Source organism: Panthera pardus, unplaced genomic scaffold (genome assembly GCF_024362965.1).
Source record: "Panthera pardus isolate Hobbes unplaced genomic scaffold, ASM2436296v1 HiC_scaffold_12, whole genome shotgun sequence".
NCBI classification, from domain to species: domain Eukaryota; kingdom Metazoa; phylum Chordata; class Mammalia; order Carnivora; family Felidae; genus Panthera; species Panthera pardus.
Window position 1 is genome coordinate 55,108,895 of NW_026526677.1, and position 19,997 is coordinate 55,128,891.

Genomic DNA, 19,997 nt, shown 5'->3' on the forward strand with positions numbered 1-19,997 from the left:
TTATACATCCTTTCTTGAGAATAGTCCTAAGGCTCGCTTGCGAATCTGCTTGGTCTTGACACCATAGATGATGGGATTAATCATGGGTGGGAAGAGCAGATAGAAATTAGCAAAGAGTATGTGGACATGAGGGGCAGCCTGGCGAGCCACACGGTGCATGACTGAGGAGATGACCACAGGTGTGTAGAAAGCTAAGATAGCACCTATGTGAGACACACATGTCCCAAAGGCCTTGTAACGGGCCTCCTGAGAGGCAAGCTGTAGAACTGCTCGAAGGATGAAGATATAAGACAGGATAACAAAGAGCAGGTCCAACACCACTATAAACATGGCCACAGCAATGCCATAGATATTGTTGAAGCGAGTGTCTCCACAGGCAAGCCTTACCACAGCCATGTGCTCACAGTAGCAGTGGGCAATTAGGGGGCCTCGGCAGTAGTGGAAACGTCTGAGCAGAAAGGGGAGTGGAGTCATTAGCGTCACAGCCCGAGTCACAGCAGCCATGCCAATCCTAGTGATAAGGGACCCAGTCAGGACTGTGGTGTAGTGCAGTGGCTTGCAGATAGCCACATAGCGGTCAAAGGCCATGGCCAGAAGCACTGCTGACTCCATGATAGAGAAGGAGTGGAGAAAGAACATCTGGACCAGACAGGCATAGAAGTTGATCTCCCGATCTCTGAACCAAAAAATAGCTAGCATTTTGGGAAGTGTTGTAGAAGAGAGAACCAGATCAATGACTGCCAGCATGGCCAGAAAGAGGTACATGGGCTCGTGGAGGGCTGCATCAGTCTGGATGATGAAGAGGAGGGTGCAGTTGCCTAGCAAGGCTAAAGTATAAGCTGAGCAGAAGGGAATGGAGATCCAATTATGTAGGTGCTGCAGGCCTGGAATCCCCATCAACACAAAGACTGACGGATGGGTTGAGGTGATGTTGGAGGCTGATGTGACCATTGGAAATCCTCTTCTGTTCCTATTGTCTACTTCCACAGGACCTGTCCAGAGAGTATCCTGTGTCAGCAGAGTTCTAGCACTGAAGTTTAAGCTCTGATCATTCACATGGAAGGATTAGCCCTTGATATCATTCTAGACCTTAAATTAGAAAATAATCCTAATCTACAAATACCATTTAACTAGTATCACAAGGCAACCCTCATTGAGGAGTTGAGTGGAAGAACTTTGTTATCTTTGTGTGACTAAGGACTACTTTGTAAAGGTCTAGCTTGTCTGTATGAAAAATAATTAAACCTAGCCCCTTCTAATAATTTACTTTCCTCCAAGTTCTATAAATTTTTCTCTAATAGGGGCTCAATAGGCCTTTGACACTCAGAAACTTCACCAACTAAAGCCCTACTTCTAGCCAATTTGAGAACATGAGAAGATCTATTATTGTTTTCCTTCACCTAACTTTAACTTCCATTCTACATGCTTCTACCTTCACCCACTTTGCTTTCTAGCATCCATGACATTCAAAGGAAGAGATCCTCCACCCCCATCTTTTTGCAAGATTGACCTCTAAACTTCATACCATTCTTTTTCATTCTGGTGTCCTTTATCTTTCTATCTCATTTTTGTCCCTTTTATCGTTGTCTTTGAAAAAGCGTAAAGATTTGTGTCCCACAATTTTATCTGTGCTTCCCTCTTTATCAGTTTATATCTTAAAAGTTTCTCCTTAGAATTGAGATATTGTAAAACTATTAGCACAATGAATGAATGGATAAAGAAAAGTGATACACATAAGAATATTATCAGCCATAAAAAAGAATGAAATCTTGCTATTTGCAACAACATGGATCTAGAGAGTATACCATTAAGTGAAATAAGCCAGTCAAAAGAAAGACAAACAGCATATGATTTCATTATGTGTAATTTAAGAAGAAAAAACAAATTAACAAAGGGGGGTGGGGGGAAGAGACAAACCAAAGAAATGCTCTTAACTATGGAGAACATTGGGTTAGTGGAGGGTGGAGGTAGGTGGGGGATGGGTAAAATAGGTGAAGGGGATTGGGAGTATTTTGATGAGCACTGAGTAATATATGGTCTCTGCTCTCAAGGTGCTTTAAAATAAATATGGAATTGTTGAATCACTATATTGTGCACCTGAAATTACTATAACTGTGTTAACTACATTGGAATTAAATTTCTTAAAATGAAACAAAACGGACTTGTAGCTGCTAGGGATGGGAGAAATAGGTGAAAGTAGTCAAAAGGTACAAACTTCCAATTATAAGTTCTGGGGATGTTATGTATAGCATAATGACTACAGTTAACAACACTATATCATACATTTGAAAGTGGCAAAGAAGTAGATCTTAAAAGTTCTCATCACCAAAAGATTGTCATAACTATGTGAAGTGATGGATGCTAACTAGACTTTGGTAACATTTTGCAATATAAACATATATCAAATCATTATGTTGAACACCTCAGACTAATACAATTCTATGTCAGTTATGTCTCAAAACTTAAAAATAATTTTAATTTAAAAATAAAAATAAAAACCATTAGCCTAAATCTAGAATTTAAAGATGTGCTCAGTAAATATGGGCATTCTTTTTAATTGAGAAAGTTAAGGTTAAGTTACTTACTGACAATCATATGTTTGAAAAATGTCAAATATTAAACTTTGAGAACTCGTTTCCTGCCTTCAAATCCAATGACTCAAATCACTATATTCTTCTGCCTCTACCTGGTTGTTCCACAGACAGTTGAAATCTGGAGTGTTCAAGTTAAAGAAATAAAACTCTAACTCATCACCATGGTACAGGGAAAAGTTTTAGAATCTAAAGACTTAGTCTCAAGTAATGATTGTGCCATCAGTCTACCTACTAGCAGAAACTAACATTAATCTGATATTTTTTAAGTTTTAGCTTCTTGACCTGTAACTGGAGACAATAACCATACCTCCCATGATCATCTCACCATGTTATTGTGAGGAAAGATGAAATCATATAAGAATAAACCTTGTAAACTGTGAAGCATTTTGCACATGCTATTTGTCATTGCTATCCTACACACAAATCTGCCCCCCTTTCTACAGTGTTGATCTTGATTAACATCAACACCATCCTGTATTCTTCAGCTTTATCTCTTCCATCTAACAACCCCTTAACTCGATTCCCCTTCACAGCACAACTTGAATAAAAACTTGACTGTATTTGATCTCTACACCATTTACAACCTCATTTAATTTCCAATCCTTTCCAAGCTAACTTCCATCTCCACTCCTTCCCTTATACTGACCTAGCTATTGCTTCTTTCCCCTCACTCTTTCCTTTTCTCTCTGTTTTTATTTTCCCTTTTATTGTCCTGCTACCTTTCTAGGTCCTCCCTTTTTCCTCTCACTTTTTTCTTTTGGTTTTTTGTCTTTTGTGAGTTTTGTTGTTGTTGTTGTTGTTGTTGTTGTTACTATCTATGTTCGGGGAATTGCCAATTGTATAGCTTCTCTCTGAGTTTCAGATGAGTATATTCTACTGCCTATTGGACCTCTCCAATTTAGATGTTCCATGACAATCTTAAACTATACCGCCAAAATTAAAATCTTATCTCCCTACAAACAATTTCCTTACCATGCCTTGCCATCTTAGCACATATTCTGGCCATCCATCCTGTAGCAAGGTCAGAAACCCAGGGATAATCCTTGATTTAATCCCTTCCCTCTTCCATAGTATCCAGTTCATTAGCAAATCCTATCAATCTGCAAAATGTATTTTACTCCCTACTCTTTTCCTTTTCCCTGACAACATTCTTATTTAATTCACCATCTTTCATCTAGACCACAAAAGGCTCCTAACTGGTCTCTGTGGTCTGAATCTTGGGCCCTCTAGGCTCCACTTTCTATACTGTAGCCAAAGAATCTATTTAAAAATGCAAATTATACTATTCCAGGCCTTGCCTCAAGACCTTCATGGAATTACCATTGCACTGAGAATGAAATCCACATGCTTAACTCTGGCTTACCAGTCCCTGCATAGCCTGGTCTCTACTCACTATTCAGCTTTATCCCCTTCCACCTTCATTATGCTCAAGTCATAAAGCCTTCTACCAGATGCCAAAGCTTCTGGTGTTCTTTCTCAGTCAATGATACCCCTTGATCCTGTCCCTAAATTGTCTCCCATGCTGCTTTTCTCCTTTCCATACTTCTTGTCTTCCCAAATTCCATCTCTTGCCTGTGTCATTACAAAGACCTCCCATTTAAATAAATTGAAGATGACACAGAAAGGAAGATATACCATGCTCATGGATGGAAGAACTAACATTGTTAAAATGTCCATACTATCCAAAGCAATCTACAGATTCAATGAAATCTCTATCAAATACCCACATCATTTTACACAGAACTAGAATAAACAATCCTAAAATGTGTGTGGAACCACAAATGACCCCAAGTAGCCAAAGGAATCTTGAAAAAGAACAAGGCTGTGGGGGTATCACTATCCTAGATTTCAAGATACACTACAAACCTGTAGTAATCAAAACATTATGGTACTGGCACAAAAATAGACACATAGATCAATGGAACAGAATAGAGACTCCAAATATAAACCCACAATTTTTGGTCAATTAATTTATGACAAAGGAGGCAAGAATATGCAATGGGGTAAAAGTCTCTTCAACAAACAGTATTGGGAAAACTAGACTACTTGTTTCACCATATATAAAAATAAATTCAAAAAGGATTTAAAACCTAAATATGAGACCTGAAAACATAAAATTCCTAGAAGAAAACACAAGCAATAATTTGTTTGACATCAGCCATAGAAACATCTTGTGACACCTTGTCTCCTCTGGCAAGGAATACAAGAGCAAAATTAAGCTATTGGGACTATACCAAAATAAAAGGCTTTTGTACAATAAAGGAAACTATCAACCAAACAAAAGGGCAGCCTACTGAATGGGAGAATATATTTGCAAGTGACATATCCAATAAGGGATTAATATCTATAAAGAACTTATTCAACACCAAAAAAAAATTGGATTAAAAAATGGACAGAGGACCTGAATAAACATTTTTCCTAAGAGGACATACAGATGGCCAACAGACACATGAAAAAATGCTCAACATCACTTATCACTGGAAAAATGCAAATAAAAACCACAATGAGATCTTACTTTATACCTGTCAGAGTAGCTAAAATAAAAAAAGAACAAGTGTTGGCAAAGATGTGGAGATAAACCCTTGTGCACTATTGCTGGGAACGCAAATTGGTACAGCCACTGTCAAAAACTGTATGGAAGTTCCTCAAAAAATTAAAAATAGAATTACCATATGACCCAGTAATTCCACTACTGGGTATTCACCCAAAGAAAATGAAGATACTAGTTCAAAAAGATAGACACCCCAGGGCACCTGGGTGGCTCAGTCAGTTAAGTGTCTGACTTCAGCTCAGACCATGATCTCACAGTTCCTGGGCTTGAGCCCCACGTTGGGCTCTGTGCTGACAGGTCAGAGCCTGGAGCCTGTTTTGGATTCTGTGTCTCCTTCTCTCTCTGCCCCTCCCCTACTCAAGTTCGTTCTCTCTCTCTCTCCCTCAAAAATAAACATTAAAAAATATTCACCCCTATCTTATTATAGTATTGTTTATAATAACCACAACATGGACACAAACCAAGTGTCCATCCATAGATGAATGGATAAGATGTGGTATGTATATACACACACAATATGGAATGTTTTTCAACCTTAAAGAATTAGATCTTGCTATTTGCAACGACATGGATGGACCTAGAAAGTATAATGCTAAGTGAAATAAGTCAGAGAAAAACAAATGCCATATGATTTCACTCCTATGTGGAATTTAAGAAATAAAATGAAGAAAAAAAAAGACTCTTAAATGCAGGGAACAAACTGGTGGTTGCCAGAAGGGAGGTGGGTGGGAGGATGGGAGAAATAGGTGGTGGGGATTAAAGAATACACTTATCACGATGAGCACTGAGTAATACACAGAATTGTTGAAACATTATATTGTAACACCTGAAACTAATATAACACTGTTAATTATATTTGAATAAAAAACCTCCTCTTTAGTTTTCCACCCCTACTCAATCTACCACTACAACGCAACAGACCACATGTTCTATCCCTACTGAAAACCACTTATGAGACCTCATTGCTACAAAAACAAAAAAACAAAAAACAAAAAAAGACTTACAACCTACTTAATACACTTACAAACTTGTTCCTACCTAAATTATTAGCCTCTCTTCTTACCATTCCCCTAAACATTCATCTGAGATTCAGCTATAGTGGATTATCTGTCACTTCCTGAAAGTTATGCTTGTGGCTCATACAATGTATCTGGAATGTTTCCTCTGCCCATTTTCATACCTGGCCGAGATCCTGCCACCTTCTTGGTGAAGTCTTCTCAGATTCCTCCAGGCAGATTTTCTCAGTGTTTTCAATGAGGGCTCATTAATGCACTGAATTAAATAACACAAGGAGAGCACAATCTGTGTTGTCAGTACACATGCACTATCCACTCACCAGACTGAGTACTTTTAATACAAGAGCTCTGACTTATTTCTATATTCACACTCTACTGAATATTGATGCTCAATAAGTGCTTTGCTTTTAAAAAGTTTGCTTATTTTGAGAGAGAGCACATGCACACACAAGCAGGGGAGGCAGGGAGAGAGGGGGAGAGAGAATCCCAAGCAGACTCTACACTTTCAGTGTGGAGTCTGATGCAGGTCTAAATCCCCTGAACCATGAGACCATGACATGAGCCAAAACCAAGAGTCAGGTTCTTAATCAACTGGGCCACCCAGATGCCCCTCAATCTGAGCCACCCAGATACCCCTAAATAAGTGCTTTTTAAAAATTTTTTTAACGTTTATTTATTTTTGAGACAGAGAGAGACAGAGCATGAACAGGGGAGGGTCAAAGAGGGAGACACAGAATCTGAAACAGGCTCCAGGCTCTGAGCAGTCAGCACAGAGCCCGACGCGGGGCTCGAACTCACATACCGCGAGATCGTGACCTGAGCCGAAGTCAGACGCTTAACCTACTGAGCCACCCAGGCGCCCCAATAAGTGCTTTTTAAATAAGTATATGAATGACTCCCTAAAGAAACTTTCTCCACTCCTTTGGTGGATAATATACTACCATCTAATCCAAATTGAAGCTTACTAAGTAGCCCCTGATTTTAAGCACGTCTACAGATGGAAATTCTATAAAATCTTCCATCAATTTTGGTTAACTAGATCATCAAAAAGTCCTCTTATTAGAAACTTCTCCAAATCTAATGTGTATCTGCATTTTCTCTAAGATAGCATTGGAATGGGCAGTGTGGAAGCCCCATGACAAAACAGGGCTGTGCTTTTTTAGATTTACTGCCACTGTCTTTATGGAACCTATAGAGGGACTTGCTAAATATTTCTTGAATAGTTGAAAGAATATCCTCCTATGCATGTTGTCACCTGTGCCCTAAGTTAATGTACTTCTCCAATTTCAAATAGGTTTCTCCCTTCCCTGAGCGCCCCTGTCTCTCTTCCTGTGTGTTCTTGCCACCTGTCTCTGGTCTTCCAGTTGATTTTCCCACACACCTCAACCTCACAGATAGCCTATTCTGTTTAAAATGCCTAATAATCAATCCGTCAACCTTCCCTCTTTCCAGGTTTAACTGAAATATACCTCTAATTCTGTTCACAATCCTACTCTGCTTATCCAGTCTCCTCCTGCCCTAGCACCCTTAACCTGCTTGGCATGAGTGTTTGGTCCAGTCTGTACATGTCATTGTCCTATGCTTCCTGTGTTCATAGTCAAGACATCAGCAAATAACAAAAGCAAGCCTGTTTCACTTATTTCTTTGTCTCCCCCAAAAGTGTGTGTGGCTCCATACCTAGAGTATTCAGTCAGTGCTATAAACTATTTGGTAGACTACACCTTTAACCTGAGAGGACTTTCAAGTGATAGAATTGAGAATCTGAGTCCCCAGGTGATCACGGAGGAAGTCAGTAGCAGAGCTAGGACTAAATTTCATAACTTCTGACTCCTGTGCCAAGATTCCATTTACAGGACCATGCTGCAAAGATATAGCTAGTTGTTGCTAAAACCTTTCTTTTTTTTTTTTTTAAATGTTTATTCATTTTGAGAAAAAGTGTGCATGAGACGGGGAGAGGGGGAAAGAGAATCCCAGGCAGGCTCCACACTGTCAGCACAGAGCCCAACGCAGAGCTCAATCTCACAAACCTCGAGATCATGACCTGAGAAGAAACCAAGAGTCAGATGCCTAACTGATTGAACCACCCAGGCACCCCATTGCTAAAACCTTTAATAAGTATAACTGGCCTGTCCCTTCAATATCCTTATTTCAGATTTTTCCTTTTGTCCCAGGACTATTACAGCAGCCAGGACTGTGTTGAGGCCAGAATATGAAGTAGGAGGAAAGAAGGTAGCACTAATGAGAGATTAACTAACCTGGTCTGGGTTGGTTAGTTAAGGCTTTCTTGAGGTGGTCAGTAATACACAATACAGGAGCACAGGCCTGGGAGGCAGAAAAAGATTTCTTCTAATGCTGACAAAAGAGGATCTGAAGCTTATAGAAGATAAAGTCTTGATGAGAATAGAAAGCAGGTCCTCTGTTAGATAGACAAACACTGGATGAGAAAGCTAGAAGACAAGAATCAGGAGGTCAGATAATTCCTGAGATAAGGATAAACTGTTTGAGCATGAGAGGCATTGAGAAATGAGCTCTGCCCTATGAACTCCATGGCTCCCCACCTACACACACACACACACACACACACACACACACACACACCCCTAGCCTATTCCCTTCAAGCATTAAACAACTCCTTCTAGAGGTTCTCTACTCAGCCTTTGGGTATTCCCTCTAGTCATTACTATTTTCAGTCTGATTTCTGCTATTATCCTGGTTATTCTAGTTTTCTCTGCTAGCCCAGCTCACATGGCCTCTTTCCTTGACCTATGACCCCCAGATACCCTGTTCCAGCCCTCTAGTAGCCAGCTGACTCAGCAGAAGCTTGCCTCCCTGGTCTGCTTGCCCCTCATCCCACTTGTGCCACCTCCCTTATATGCTTGGTCTGTCCTACTGCCATGAGCCCTATGTGCTCTCACCCCTCAGCATGAGGCTCAATTCATTTTCTGTAGGCTTCAGGAAAAGCTGATGCCAATTTGACAATAAATTTCATATTTTAAAAAAAACTGATGCAGTTTTCCTTGTGAGAGAAGGCTGGAAAAGACCGTTGGAAAGGAGAGGTCTGGCTATATTCTCATAATAAGCTGCTCTGGTCCCAAAAGAAAAAGAAAGAGCAGGTCTGATCCCTGAGGAACATCCTGAAAACGACCTATGATGGGCCTGGTGTCTTCTCTGGAGGTGACTTTAGAGACCTCTGTCCCAGTTCCCAGTCTTCTGGGATTCCTGCCCCTGGCTTCCTACAGATCCTACTCTCTCACCATTCTCTGGCATTCAGTGCCTCCCTTGAGGCAGAGTGTAGTCTGGTTTTGACAATTATTGTGCCTCTCTCCACCCTCTCTTCCCTGCAGTGCCTTCCTTCCCTGCAGTGCCTGCTGAGAAATAAAGCCTCCTCAGAATATGCAAATAGATGCCTTCTGTGTGCTTTGGATTGTGATTTAGAAAGGTGGGGTTCAGTTATAACTAGGTCAATGTTATCTGTTTATTTGGTTTGGAGTCTTGATGTTTTGTTTCATTTTGTGGACAGAGCTGTGAGTTGAGGTTATGAATGGGAGATTAGGTTTAAATCCCAGTTTGTGACTTTGATGAGGCACTTAACCTCTCTGTTTCTTGGATTGTTTCCTTACTATTCTATGGGGACAATAATCCTAACCCTGCCCATCTCTCACCATTTGGGAAGGATCCAATGAGATCACTGAGCTGTAATGATCCATGTTATTACTCAATAACTATCAACCATTAATAACAATACCAAAAGGGATATTTTCCTCCTATGACTGGTCTCAGCATCTGCTTTTTGCCATAGTCCTGAGAGGGGAAGTTGATTTTCACAGGGACTCCTCTGTCACTTAACCTGAATTCTCCATGAAACATCCCAACAGTTCCTACTGACACTGTATACTTCTGGCTTCCCCTCTCATCCCACAGAAACATCCAGATTTTGTATTAGATGTCCTAAGCCTGATCCTTCAGGAACAAGCACTCGCCCCTCCACCTAGAGTCTCCAGAACACATTGGGTTGAGGTGAGCCTTCTACAACAGGGCTTATATTGAAGTCAGTTAGGCTGAGGAGATGGACTATGTAGAGTTGGTGAACCTGACTTGAGGTTCACAAGCTGATACTGGGAGCAGTCAGGGAAGGATATACCCAGGTTGAATTAGGGAACGATCATAATTTTATGTTTAACTTTTTGAGAAATTGCCATGCCATTTTCCACACCAGCTGTACCATTTTGCATTCCCAACAAAAAGGTACAAACTTCCTATTTAAACACCTCATTAACACTTAGTATTGTCTGGTTTTTTTTATAATAGCCATCCTAATGGATATGAAATGGTAGTTCTTAGTGTTTTTGTTTGCTTTTTCCTAATGATTAGTGATGTTGAGCATCTTTTCTTGAGCTAATTGGCCATTTGTTTTTGTTTTTTTAATGTTTATTTTTAAGAGACGGAGTGCAAGTGGGGAAGGGGCAGAGAAAGAGAAGGAGATACAGAATCCAAAGCAGGGTCCAGGCTCTAAGCTGTCAGCACAGAGCCTGATGTGGGGCTCAAACCCACCCGCCGTGAGATCGTGACCTGAGCCAAAGTTGGACGCTTCACTGACTGAACTACCCAGGTGCCCTGCTAATTGGCCATTTGTATAATTAGCTAAATGGCTAATTGACCATTTGTATATCTTTTTTGTAGAAGTGTCTATCCAAGTCCTTTGCCCATTTTGAATTGCATTTTTTTTTGTTGCATTGTAGGAATTCTTTATATATTCTAGATATTAATCACTTATATATGACTTGCAAATACTTTCTCCCACTCTATAGGCTCTCTTTTCACTCTCTTGGTAGTGTCCTTTGAACAAAAAATTTTAATTTCATGAAGTTCAATTTATTTTTCTTACCTGTATTTTAGGTGTCCTATTCAAGAAATCATTGCCAAATCCAATGTCATGAAGCTTTTTACCCATGTTTTCTTCTAGAAGTTTATAATTTTATAGCTTCTGTTTAGGTTTTTGATCCACTTGAGTTAATTTTTGAATAAGATATAAGGTGGGAGTTCAACTTTATTCTTTTGCATGTAGATGTCTAGAATTTCCAGCATCATTTATTGAAAACACCAATAATCAATTTTCCATCTTTACTGAGGTATATTTGACAAAAATTGTATGTTTAGGGTGTCACAACTTGATGTTTTGATATACATCTACACTGTAAAATCCTCACAATCTAGTAACATCGTTATCATTTTTATGGTAAAAACACTTAAGATCTACTATCTTAGCAAATTTCAAGTATATGATACAGTATTGTTAACTATCAGTAATCAATTCTTAAACCCTATGTTATTCAACACTCTGGTAGCATTTGGCAGAGATGTGCACTCTCTACTTCCTGATTTCCTAAACACTCTGAAGGTTTTCTTCCTACTTCATTGTGTCACTTTCTGAGTATCTTTTACTGTCTAGTTCCTCTTTTCCCAGCTTCTGATGTTGAGGTCTCTTCTCTCTACTCATTCCTTAGGTGATTTTTATCATTTCTCATGCCTCTAACTGTTCTTTCATGCCTCCCAAATGTACATCTCTAATTCAGATAGTTCCCCTGGACTTCAAATTTGGTAAATATAACTTGATTACCTGACAGCTATTCTTGAAGGTCTAACATATATTTCCAAGCTTACATATTTAAAACAGAATTCTGATTCCTTTCTACCTCTACTCTTTAAACGTACTTTAATCTCAGTGTTTCCCATTGTACTGAAGCCCTTCCATCCATCCATCCATCCATCCATCCAATTGGAAGGCTAGAAGTCTCAAACCTAAAGCCCATCATATCCTCATAACCCTGCATTCAGTGAATCAATCAACAAATTCTATTTGCTGCATCTTCAAAGCATATCCCAAGTGTAATCACATTTCATTGACTCTGCTGCTTCTACCCTGGTTAAATCACCATCATTTCATTCTTTGGCTATAACAATAATTTTTGAACTAGTTTTCCTCTTTCATCCTTATTTCCCTTATGTAGAATCCAATATAGACCTTTTATTTTTATTTTTTTTTATTTTAGAGTGCACGAGTTGGGGAGAGGAGCAGAGGGAGGGAGACAAAGAATCTTAAGCAGGCTCCATGCTCAGCGTGGAGCCCAACACAGGGCTCGATCCCACGACCCTGGGATCATGAACTGAGCCGAAATCAAGAGTCAGATGTTCAACTGACTGAGTCACATAGCCACCCCAGTGTAGACCCTTTAAAACATAAGTCACAGCATAACAGAATCCTGTTCTAAATCTTCAAATAGATTTCTACACACTTTACACAAATTCCAGTTTTCACCATGGCTTACAAGACCTTTTATTACCTGGACCTTGGCTACCTCTCAAATGCATCTTCTTTCTTCTTAGTCACTCCACTCAACCAAGTGGCCTGGTGTTATCCCTCAAATTCACCACATTTCAGACCTCAAAGTGTGTCCATCTGCTGTTCTTCCTGGAGCACTGTCCTTCATACAGCTGCATGCCTTGCTCACTGATGTCCTCAAGATCCCTACTCAAATGTCACTTCAGAAAGTTCTACCATGACTACTCTAAAACTATGCTCCTTGTCACTTTCTATCTTCCTGTTTTATTTTAATTAGCACTTTTCAATACCTATTTGTTACATGTTGACCGTTTTAATGAAAGTCTCCCTTACTAGCTTAGAAGTTCTATCAGAACAAGGACTTTGTCTTCTTCATTTACCACTACATTCCTAGTACTTAGAGAAATGTTGACGCATAATAGAAGCTTTATAATATTCTGTAGAATAAATCTCATTAGTTGAATAAAGATCCACCCAATGGTATCCCAAGTTAACAATGAATAACCATGCCTATCCATGAGCTCCATCAAGATAATGGAGATCCCTTCAATAAGGAGATAAGTCTAAAAGTAGCTTAATTAGTAGTATGTCAGTCTTTTCCACCAAATAGTAAAAAGAACAGAATTTTAATTATAACTAAACCATCATTCTCCTCCAAACAAGAGGAATATCTTTAATTCCAAAAGGATAAAAGAAAGAAAAATATCCCGCATGCAGCTTTTATGACTGACCTCTCATAATTTTTGGCTATTAACAATTTCACTTAATAGACAGTCTTCATTACCCTAGAGATAAAGGGTAGCAACAAAGAACACAAAGCTTTATTTTGAGTGTAGCCCTAAACCCATTAGTTTAAAACTGTCAGTGTTTTATGCTTTTAAGAAACTGTATAAATTGCACATGTTTGTGTAAGTTCATTTTCAAATGTGTGAACACAAATGTCTATTGTCTATGAGGAAAGTTCACACTGAGCTTCAAGTGAATTGTACAATTGAGCTCTAAGCTAAGCAGCAGCCTCTGCCAAGCTAGCCATTTTGGTAAGTGGTCCTAAATTTCATACAGGAGCAAATAATTTTTTGTTTTCCCAGGGAGAGAAAGCTCTGTTCACAGAGTGCAGACCAGTAATGATTTTTTTTTTCTTGTTGACTTTGCTTTTCTTTTTTAAACAAAAGAATCAGGCTGTGATTTTTAACTTCTTTTGTTAAACCTGTGTAAAAGACCTAATAACCTGTGTCTTTAAAGCCCCGCCTTATTTTTGCTCCAGATACCATTAAGATGTTTTTCCACTCAGCAATTTCTCCTTGTTTTTGTTTGTTTGTTTGTTTGTTTTGTTTCTTTGGGTTGTTTTTTTTTTTTTTTTTTTTTTAAGAGAGAAAGGGAGCGAGTGGGGAGGAGGAGGTAGAGGGAGAGAATGAGAGAGGAGAAAAAAAAAAAGCCTCAAGCAGGCTCCACGCAGTACCACAGAGCCTGACGCAGGGCTCCATTCCACAATCCTGGGATCATGACCTGGGCCAGAATCAAGAATCAGAGGCTCAATGGACTGAGCCCACTCAGGTGCCCCCAATTTCTCCTTTCTAAAGCAGTAATGGTAGTTCAGTGTTTGTATTCCCAGAGAACTCCTTGGAATTAATGTGATTAACTTCTTCTGTCTTTTTAGTAATTTAGTGTCTTTCAAAACTATATTAAATACAACATAGCCTCAGAGAAGTTACTCAAATTGGTGAATAAATCTTTTGAGTACATTCTCCATTAAAATTTAATAGCTAGCACTAGGGATTCTTATGATGGAATTATCCTGTATCTTGAGTGTGATGGTGGTCACACAAATCTACACATGTAATAAGTGAATAAAACTAAATATAAACACATACACATACGAACAAATGAATCCTTTTAAGACTGATGAATCTAAATAAGGCTAATGATCAATGTCAATTTTCTGGTTATGATATTATATTACAGTTATGCAAGATGTTACCATTGGGGGAAACTGGGAGAAGGATATATGGATCTCTCTGTATTATTTCCTATGACTACACATGAACATAAACTTACCTCAAAATAAAAAGTTTCAAAAAGTAAAAAAAAAAAAAAATGGAGATCTTTGGCTTGGCTCTGAGCACTGTGGTGCTGGCAGAAAATTTAAGAGTCCTCTCATTTATCTGCTATTGCCACTTATTCCCTCTATTAGAATCAGATGGGTCTCTGGAAGAACTAAATGGGGGAATGGCCAAACCTTAGAATCCCTGAAACTGAATTCTTGAAGTATGAATATCCTGTGAGCTACCCAGGGAATCTATGCTCAGAGAACAAAGTCTGCACCTTCCTTTCTGTCACCTGGGCCATATGCCATCTCCCACTAGCTCTTCCCTTCACCATCTTCACCATCTGCATTTAAAGCTCCTTAAAACAGGAATCTTCTCTCTCTCTCTCTCTCTCTCTCTCTCTCTCTCTCTCTCTCTCTCTCTGTCTCTCTGTGTTTGTTTCCTATAAAGGAATGTATTTGTAAATCATTCATATAATTAAAACTTAAAATAGGATTAAAGGACAAGTCATGTAATAGAATTATCTTAGATCAGTATTATCATACTTCTTAAAATACTAGAAGCTCTCAAATCAAATTTTATATAAAACACTGTGGTAAACACCTGTTGTTTCTCTTCTTTGGTATAGAATTTCAAAATAAGATAGCTTGCTTCCTGGGAACCACCTTCTTTTCACATTTTTTTTGGAGTAAACACTTGTATTTACAAGAAAATATTTAAGGATTTCACGTATTTACTTCATATAACCCTCCTAACTATCCTATGTTCTATCACCATAAATTTTCCCAGGTTTATCACTTTCTTTTTTCCAGTTATTTTATTTTTTACCCCTTTAAAGAAAGTTTTTACTTTAATTCCAGTTAATATACAGTATTATATTTCAGGTGTACAATATAATTATTCAACAATTCTATGCATCACCCAGTGGTCATCATGATAAATGTACTCCTTAAACTCCATCATCTACTTCACCCATCATTCCACCCACCTCCCCTCTGGTAACCATCAGTTCTCTGTAGTTAAGAGTCTGTTTCTTAGTTTGTCTTTCTCATTTTTTTCCCTTTGCTCATTTTGTTTCTTGAATACCACATATGAGTGAAATAATATGGTATTTGTCTTTCTCTGACTTATTTTGCTTAGGATTATACTCTCTAGCTCCATCCATATTGTTGCAAATGGCAAGAATTCATTTTTTTATGGCTGAATAACGTGTGTGTGTGTGTGTGTGTGTGTGTGTGTGTGTGTGATGATATATATATATATCCCCATTTTTAAAGATGGGGAACAAGAGGCCAAGAGCTGTTACTTGACTAAGGTCACACCAACAAGATTTAAAGTGACCCTATCACACAAACAGCATATAATATATAATTAATATAATATAATATATATATATATATGTAATCTCACACTAAAATGTTGTTCAGCCATAAAAATGAAATCTTGCCACACATATATATATAATCTCACATCTTTATCCATCAATCAGACACTTGGGCTGCTTCCATATATATTGTAATGATGCTATAAATAGAGTGCATGTACCCCCTTGAATTAGTGTTCTTCTACTCTTTAGGTAAATACCCAGTAGTGCAATTGCTGGATCATAAGGTAGTTCTATCTTTAACTTTTTGAGAAACCTCCATACTGTTTTCCACTGTGGCTGCATTAGTTTGCATTCCTTCCAATGGAACAAGAGGGTTCCTTTTTCTCCACATCCTCACCAACACCTGTTGTTTCTTGTGTGTTGATTTTTAGCCATTCTGACAGGCTTGAGGTGATATCTTTTATAGTTTTGATTTGCATTTGCAGGTATATTTTCAATTTTTTGTATCTCTAAGACCCTGTCAGATAAATATTGAGTGCTCAATAGGTTTGTTGCCTTATTGCCTGAAATCAAGCTTCACGTCAGTCTGCCTACCCTACATTAAACTAGAATACTATCTGCTCATTCAACAACCTTCTCCCTATACCTAACGCCATTATGATCTTCTTTTAAGTACTATCAAAGAGCTTAATTCACCCTGGTCTCTGCCTTCACAAAGCCTATTGAGTAGGAAGATGACTGAAAGATAATAATTTAATGATAGCAAATCCTCAACAGATTGTTGTTACCATGTCACATAAACTGTATTAAGCATCTTCCGTGTAATATGATAGCTCTCCCCATTTTTACAGATGGGGAACAAGAGGCTAAGAGCTGTTACTTGACTAAGGTCGTACCAACAAGATTTAAAGTGACCATATCACACAAACAGCATTTGATAAGATGGTGTATGGATGAGAGGAGAGAAAGGACACTTACTATGGCTCAGAATATCTCTGATTTGTATTTCTCTGATGAGTGATTGTGAGCATCTTTCCATGTGTCTGACCATCTGTATTTCTTTAAAAAAATGCCTACTCAGGTCTTCTGCCCATTTTTAATTCAATTTTTTCGGTGTCATATAAGTTCTTTGTATATTTTGAATACTAACCACTTATTTTCTATTCAGTATGTTGCCTTTTTGTTTTGATGATGATTTCTTTTGCTGTACAAAAGATTTTTATTTTGATGTCTCAATATTTTATTTTTCTTTTGTTTCCCTTGCTTAGGAGACACACCTATAAAAATATATCTATGACCAGTAGGAATTTCTATTGACTTAAAGAATAAGAAGTAATTTCTGCCTGTGTTCTCTTCTAGGATTTTTAGTTTCAGGTGTCACTTTAAATGTTTAGTCCATTTTGATTTTTTTGGTCTGGTGTTAGAAAGTGATCTAATTTCATTCTTTTGCATGTAGCTGTCGAGTTTTTCCAACACCATTTATTGAAGAGACTGTCTTTTCCCCATTCCATATAGTCTTCTTTATGGATTAATTGACCATATAAACATGAGTTTATTTCTAGGCTCTCTGCTCTGTTGGGATGGGCAAAATGGGTGCAGGGGAGTGGGAGATTCAGGCTTCCCATTATAAAATGAGTAAGACACAGGAATAAAGTAGAGCATAGGATATATAGTCAATGATATTGTAATAGTGTTGCATGGTGACAGATGATAGCTACATTGTGGTGAGCATAGCATAATATATAGAGTTTGATCACTGTACACCTGAAACTAATGTAACATTGTGTGTCAACTATAATCAAATGTACCTTCTTTAAGTTTACTCATTTTGAGAGTGAGCATGTGTGAGCAGGGGAGAGGGGTAGAGAGAGGGGGAAAGAGAATTCCAAGCAGGGTCCATGCTGTCAGTGCAGAGCCCAACATAAGGCATGATAGTGAGATCATGACCTGAGCTGAAATCAAGAATTGGCCATTTTACCAACGAAGCCACCTAGACACCCTAAAAATTTTTTTAACTAAACTTTGAACTAGGCTGCACTGACTGCCAGAAAATGCCCATTATCTCTTGTCTGCCATATTTTACACATGCTTTTTTTTCTCTCCTTCATGTGCACCTTCCTCTAAGTCCACTTTCTATTTCTGAATCTTTGACTAAGTTGTACAGCACTAACCCCCTTTCTGATAAATGAACTTGTGTCTTTTTTATATCTATATATCTCTTGTTGAACTATAATCTTTTATGTCTGCCGATCCCAAACTGGACTATGAACAAAGGTGTGATCCTTCAACCCTCTGCTCTAACATCTAGCATAGTTCTTTGCATATGGTAGATGCTCGGTCAATGATTATTGAATTAGATAAAATAATAAAATTAAAATTTTTACCAGGTGCTTGGCATATACCAGGAAAAATGATAAATGCCTTCCATATACCATCTCATTCATTGCCTACCCCTTTTACAGATGAAAAACTAACATTCAGAGAAGCTAAGAAGCATTGAGAAGCAAATATTTGGGACGTGTGGAAGGGGCCAAGAGAAAAAGCAAAATTAGCAAATTTTCTAAACAGAATTCCTATGCCAGAAAGCCTTTGGGATTATTTGTGTGCAGGGGTCTGTATGCCTACTCCCTTCCTATCTACTCTGAACTCACAGTGTAAATTTTCTCCATTATCCTACTCTTTTGGTTGGGTAGGGTAAGGAAAGACCCAAATATCCTAGCTTCAATTTTCTGCCTCTTTCCAGCATCCCAGAGGTGTTTTTAGTGCCTTTATCCCCAGGGAATTTTTAATCTCAGGGCCTTAATAACAGGATAAATATTCTAGCCTTTTTGCTCCACACTCTCTAATCCCTGCAGGACCTGAGACTTTACTACCACTCCCTGTCCTAGGCCTGGTAAGTCTATCTCTGTATGTCACCCTACAATAAGCACACTACAAACAGGCCAAAGACCTGGAGAACACTAAGATAATTTTCTCACTGAGGTAGTCTCCACTTCAGATAAAAAGGACTTATAAATGAATCACACTTCTTTACCATTGCTATATGCCATGTAGTGCTCTTCAGATGAATGTCTCCCATAAGGATTCCTCACAGTAGCCTCTGAGGTAGGAATGAACTCTCCAGGTCACAGAATCTGAAGCAGGTTGACAAGAGGTCAGGTGACTTGACTGTGATCACATAGCTGGTGAGTTAGCAGAGCTGAGATTTGAAAAGGGCTGCTCTTACTCTTCCATTAACAAAAGTTGAATCCTGGGCAGGTGGCTTCCAGATGCTCATAAGCACTTTCAGTGATGAACAGTGTGTTCCTTTCTTCATGAGACAGCTTTGTTCCTGGACATTTTTCATGAGCTCTAACTCAAATATTAGTGAGAAGGACAGGAAGCGATGACCCCAAGGCCTTCACCTTGATCTCTCTTAGAATCTTGGCATACTGTGCTCCACATGTTTTTCCAACTTCATTTTCTCTATCTGTGCAAATGGGGCCGAGGCAAGGGGGGCATGCAGTCATTGTGCTGCGTAACTACAAGGATAGAGTAAACATTCTTTGAGAGGCAGCTCAGAGGCTGAGGAAACTTGATTCAATTATTAAAAGACTGGAAGAAAAGGTGGGGGGAAAAAAGTGAAGAAAGCAAGTCTTTCCCATTTATGTCTAGATTATTCAGCTCTCAATTTTCTCCACACCAAAGAAAGGGCATTGAAGTATGGACACTCTAAAAACAATGTCTTATCTAAATGTACATACCATGTCTGAGTACAGCCTTGTTCATGCATTTTATACAGCAACATATACAGACAGAGTCACATGCTGAACTAAACACATGGTGTGCTCAGAATGGAACAGCTTTACATATACCATTTTACAAGGACTCCCCACCCCCCACCCAGATTTCTCTCTGTCCCTGACCCTTCATCTACCACCAAAACTGAAATACCATCTGAGTATTCTTGGTCCCAAGCTCTCTGGTAGAAACTCAGGAAGGGAAATAGCACAGAAGGAAAATTTTAAATGCATGGAAGAAGGGATGATAAGACAAAGGGACAAGATGTTTGTCTCCATATCACAGTAACAGCCACATTGGGCACTGGGAAGTCATCCTGGTCCAGGGTTCCTTCCCCCAGACCA

General features: G+C 38.7%; 1 protein-coding gene across 1 annotated transcript; it reads right to left on the reverse strand.

The window, feature by feature from the left end:
* Window positions 1-951, reverse strand: LOC109267030 (olfactory receptor 52K1-like). The gene has a single exon (XM_019449541.2). The coding sequence runs from the start codon at window positions 949-951 to the stop codon at window positions 1-3; it is 951 nt and encodes a 316-aa protein (XP_019305086.1).
* Between the last annotated feature and the right edge of the window lie 19,046 nt (window positions 952-19,997).

What these genes read in the sequence shown, in the direction of transcription:
- LOC109267030 (XM_019449541.2), bottom strand. Translation starts at nt 951, where the DNA reads ATGGTCACATCAGCCTCCAACATCACCTCAACCCATCCGTCAGTCTTT.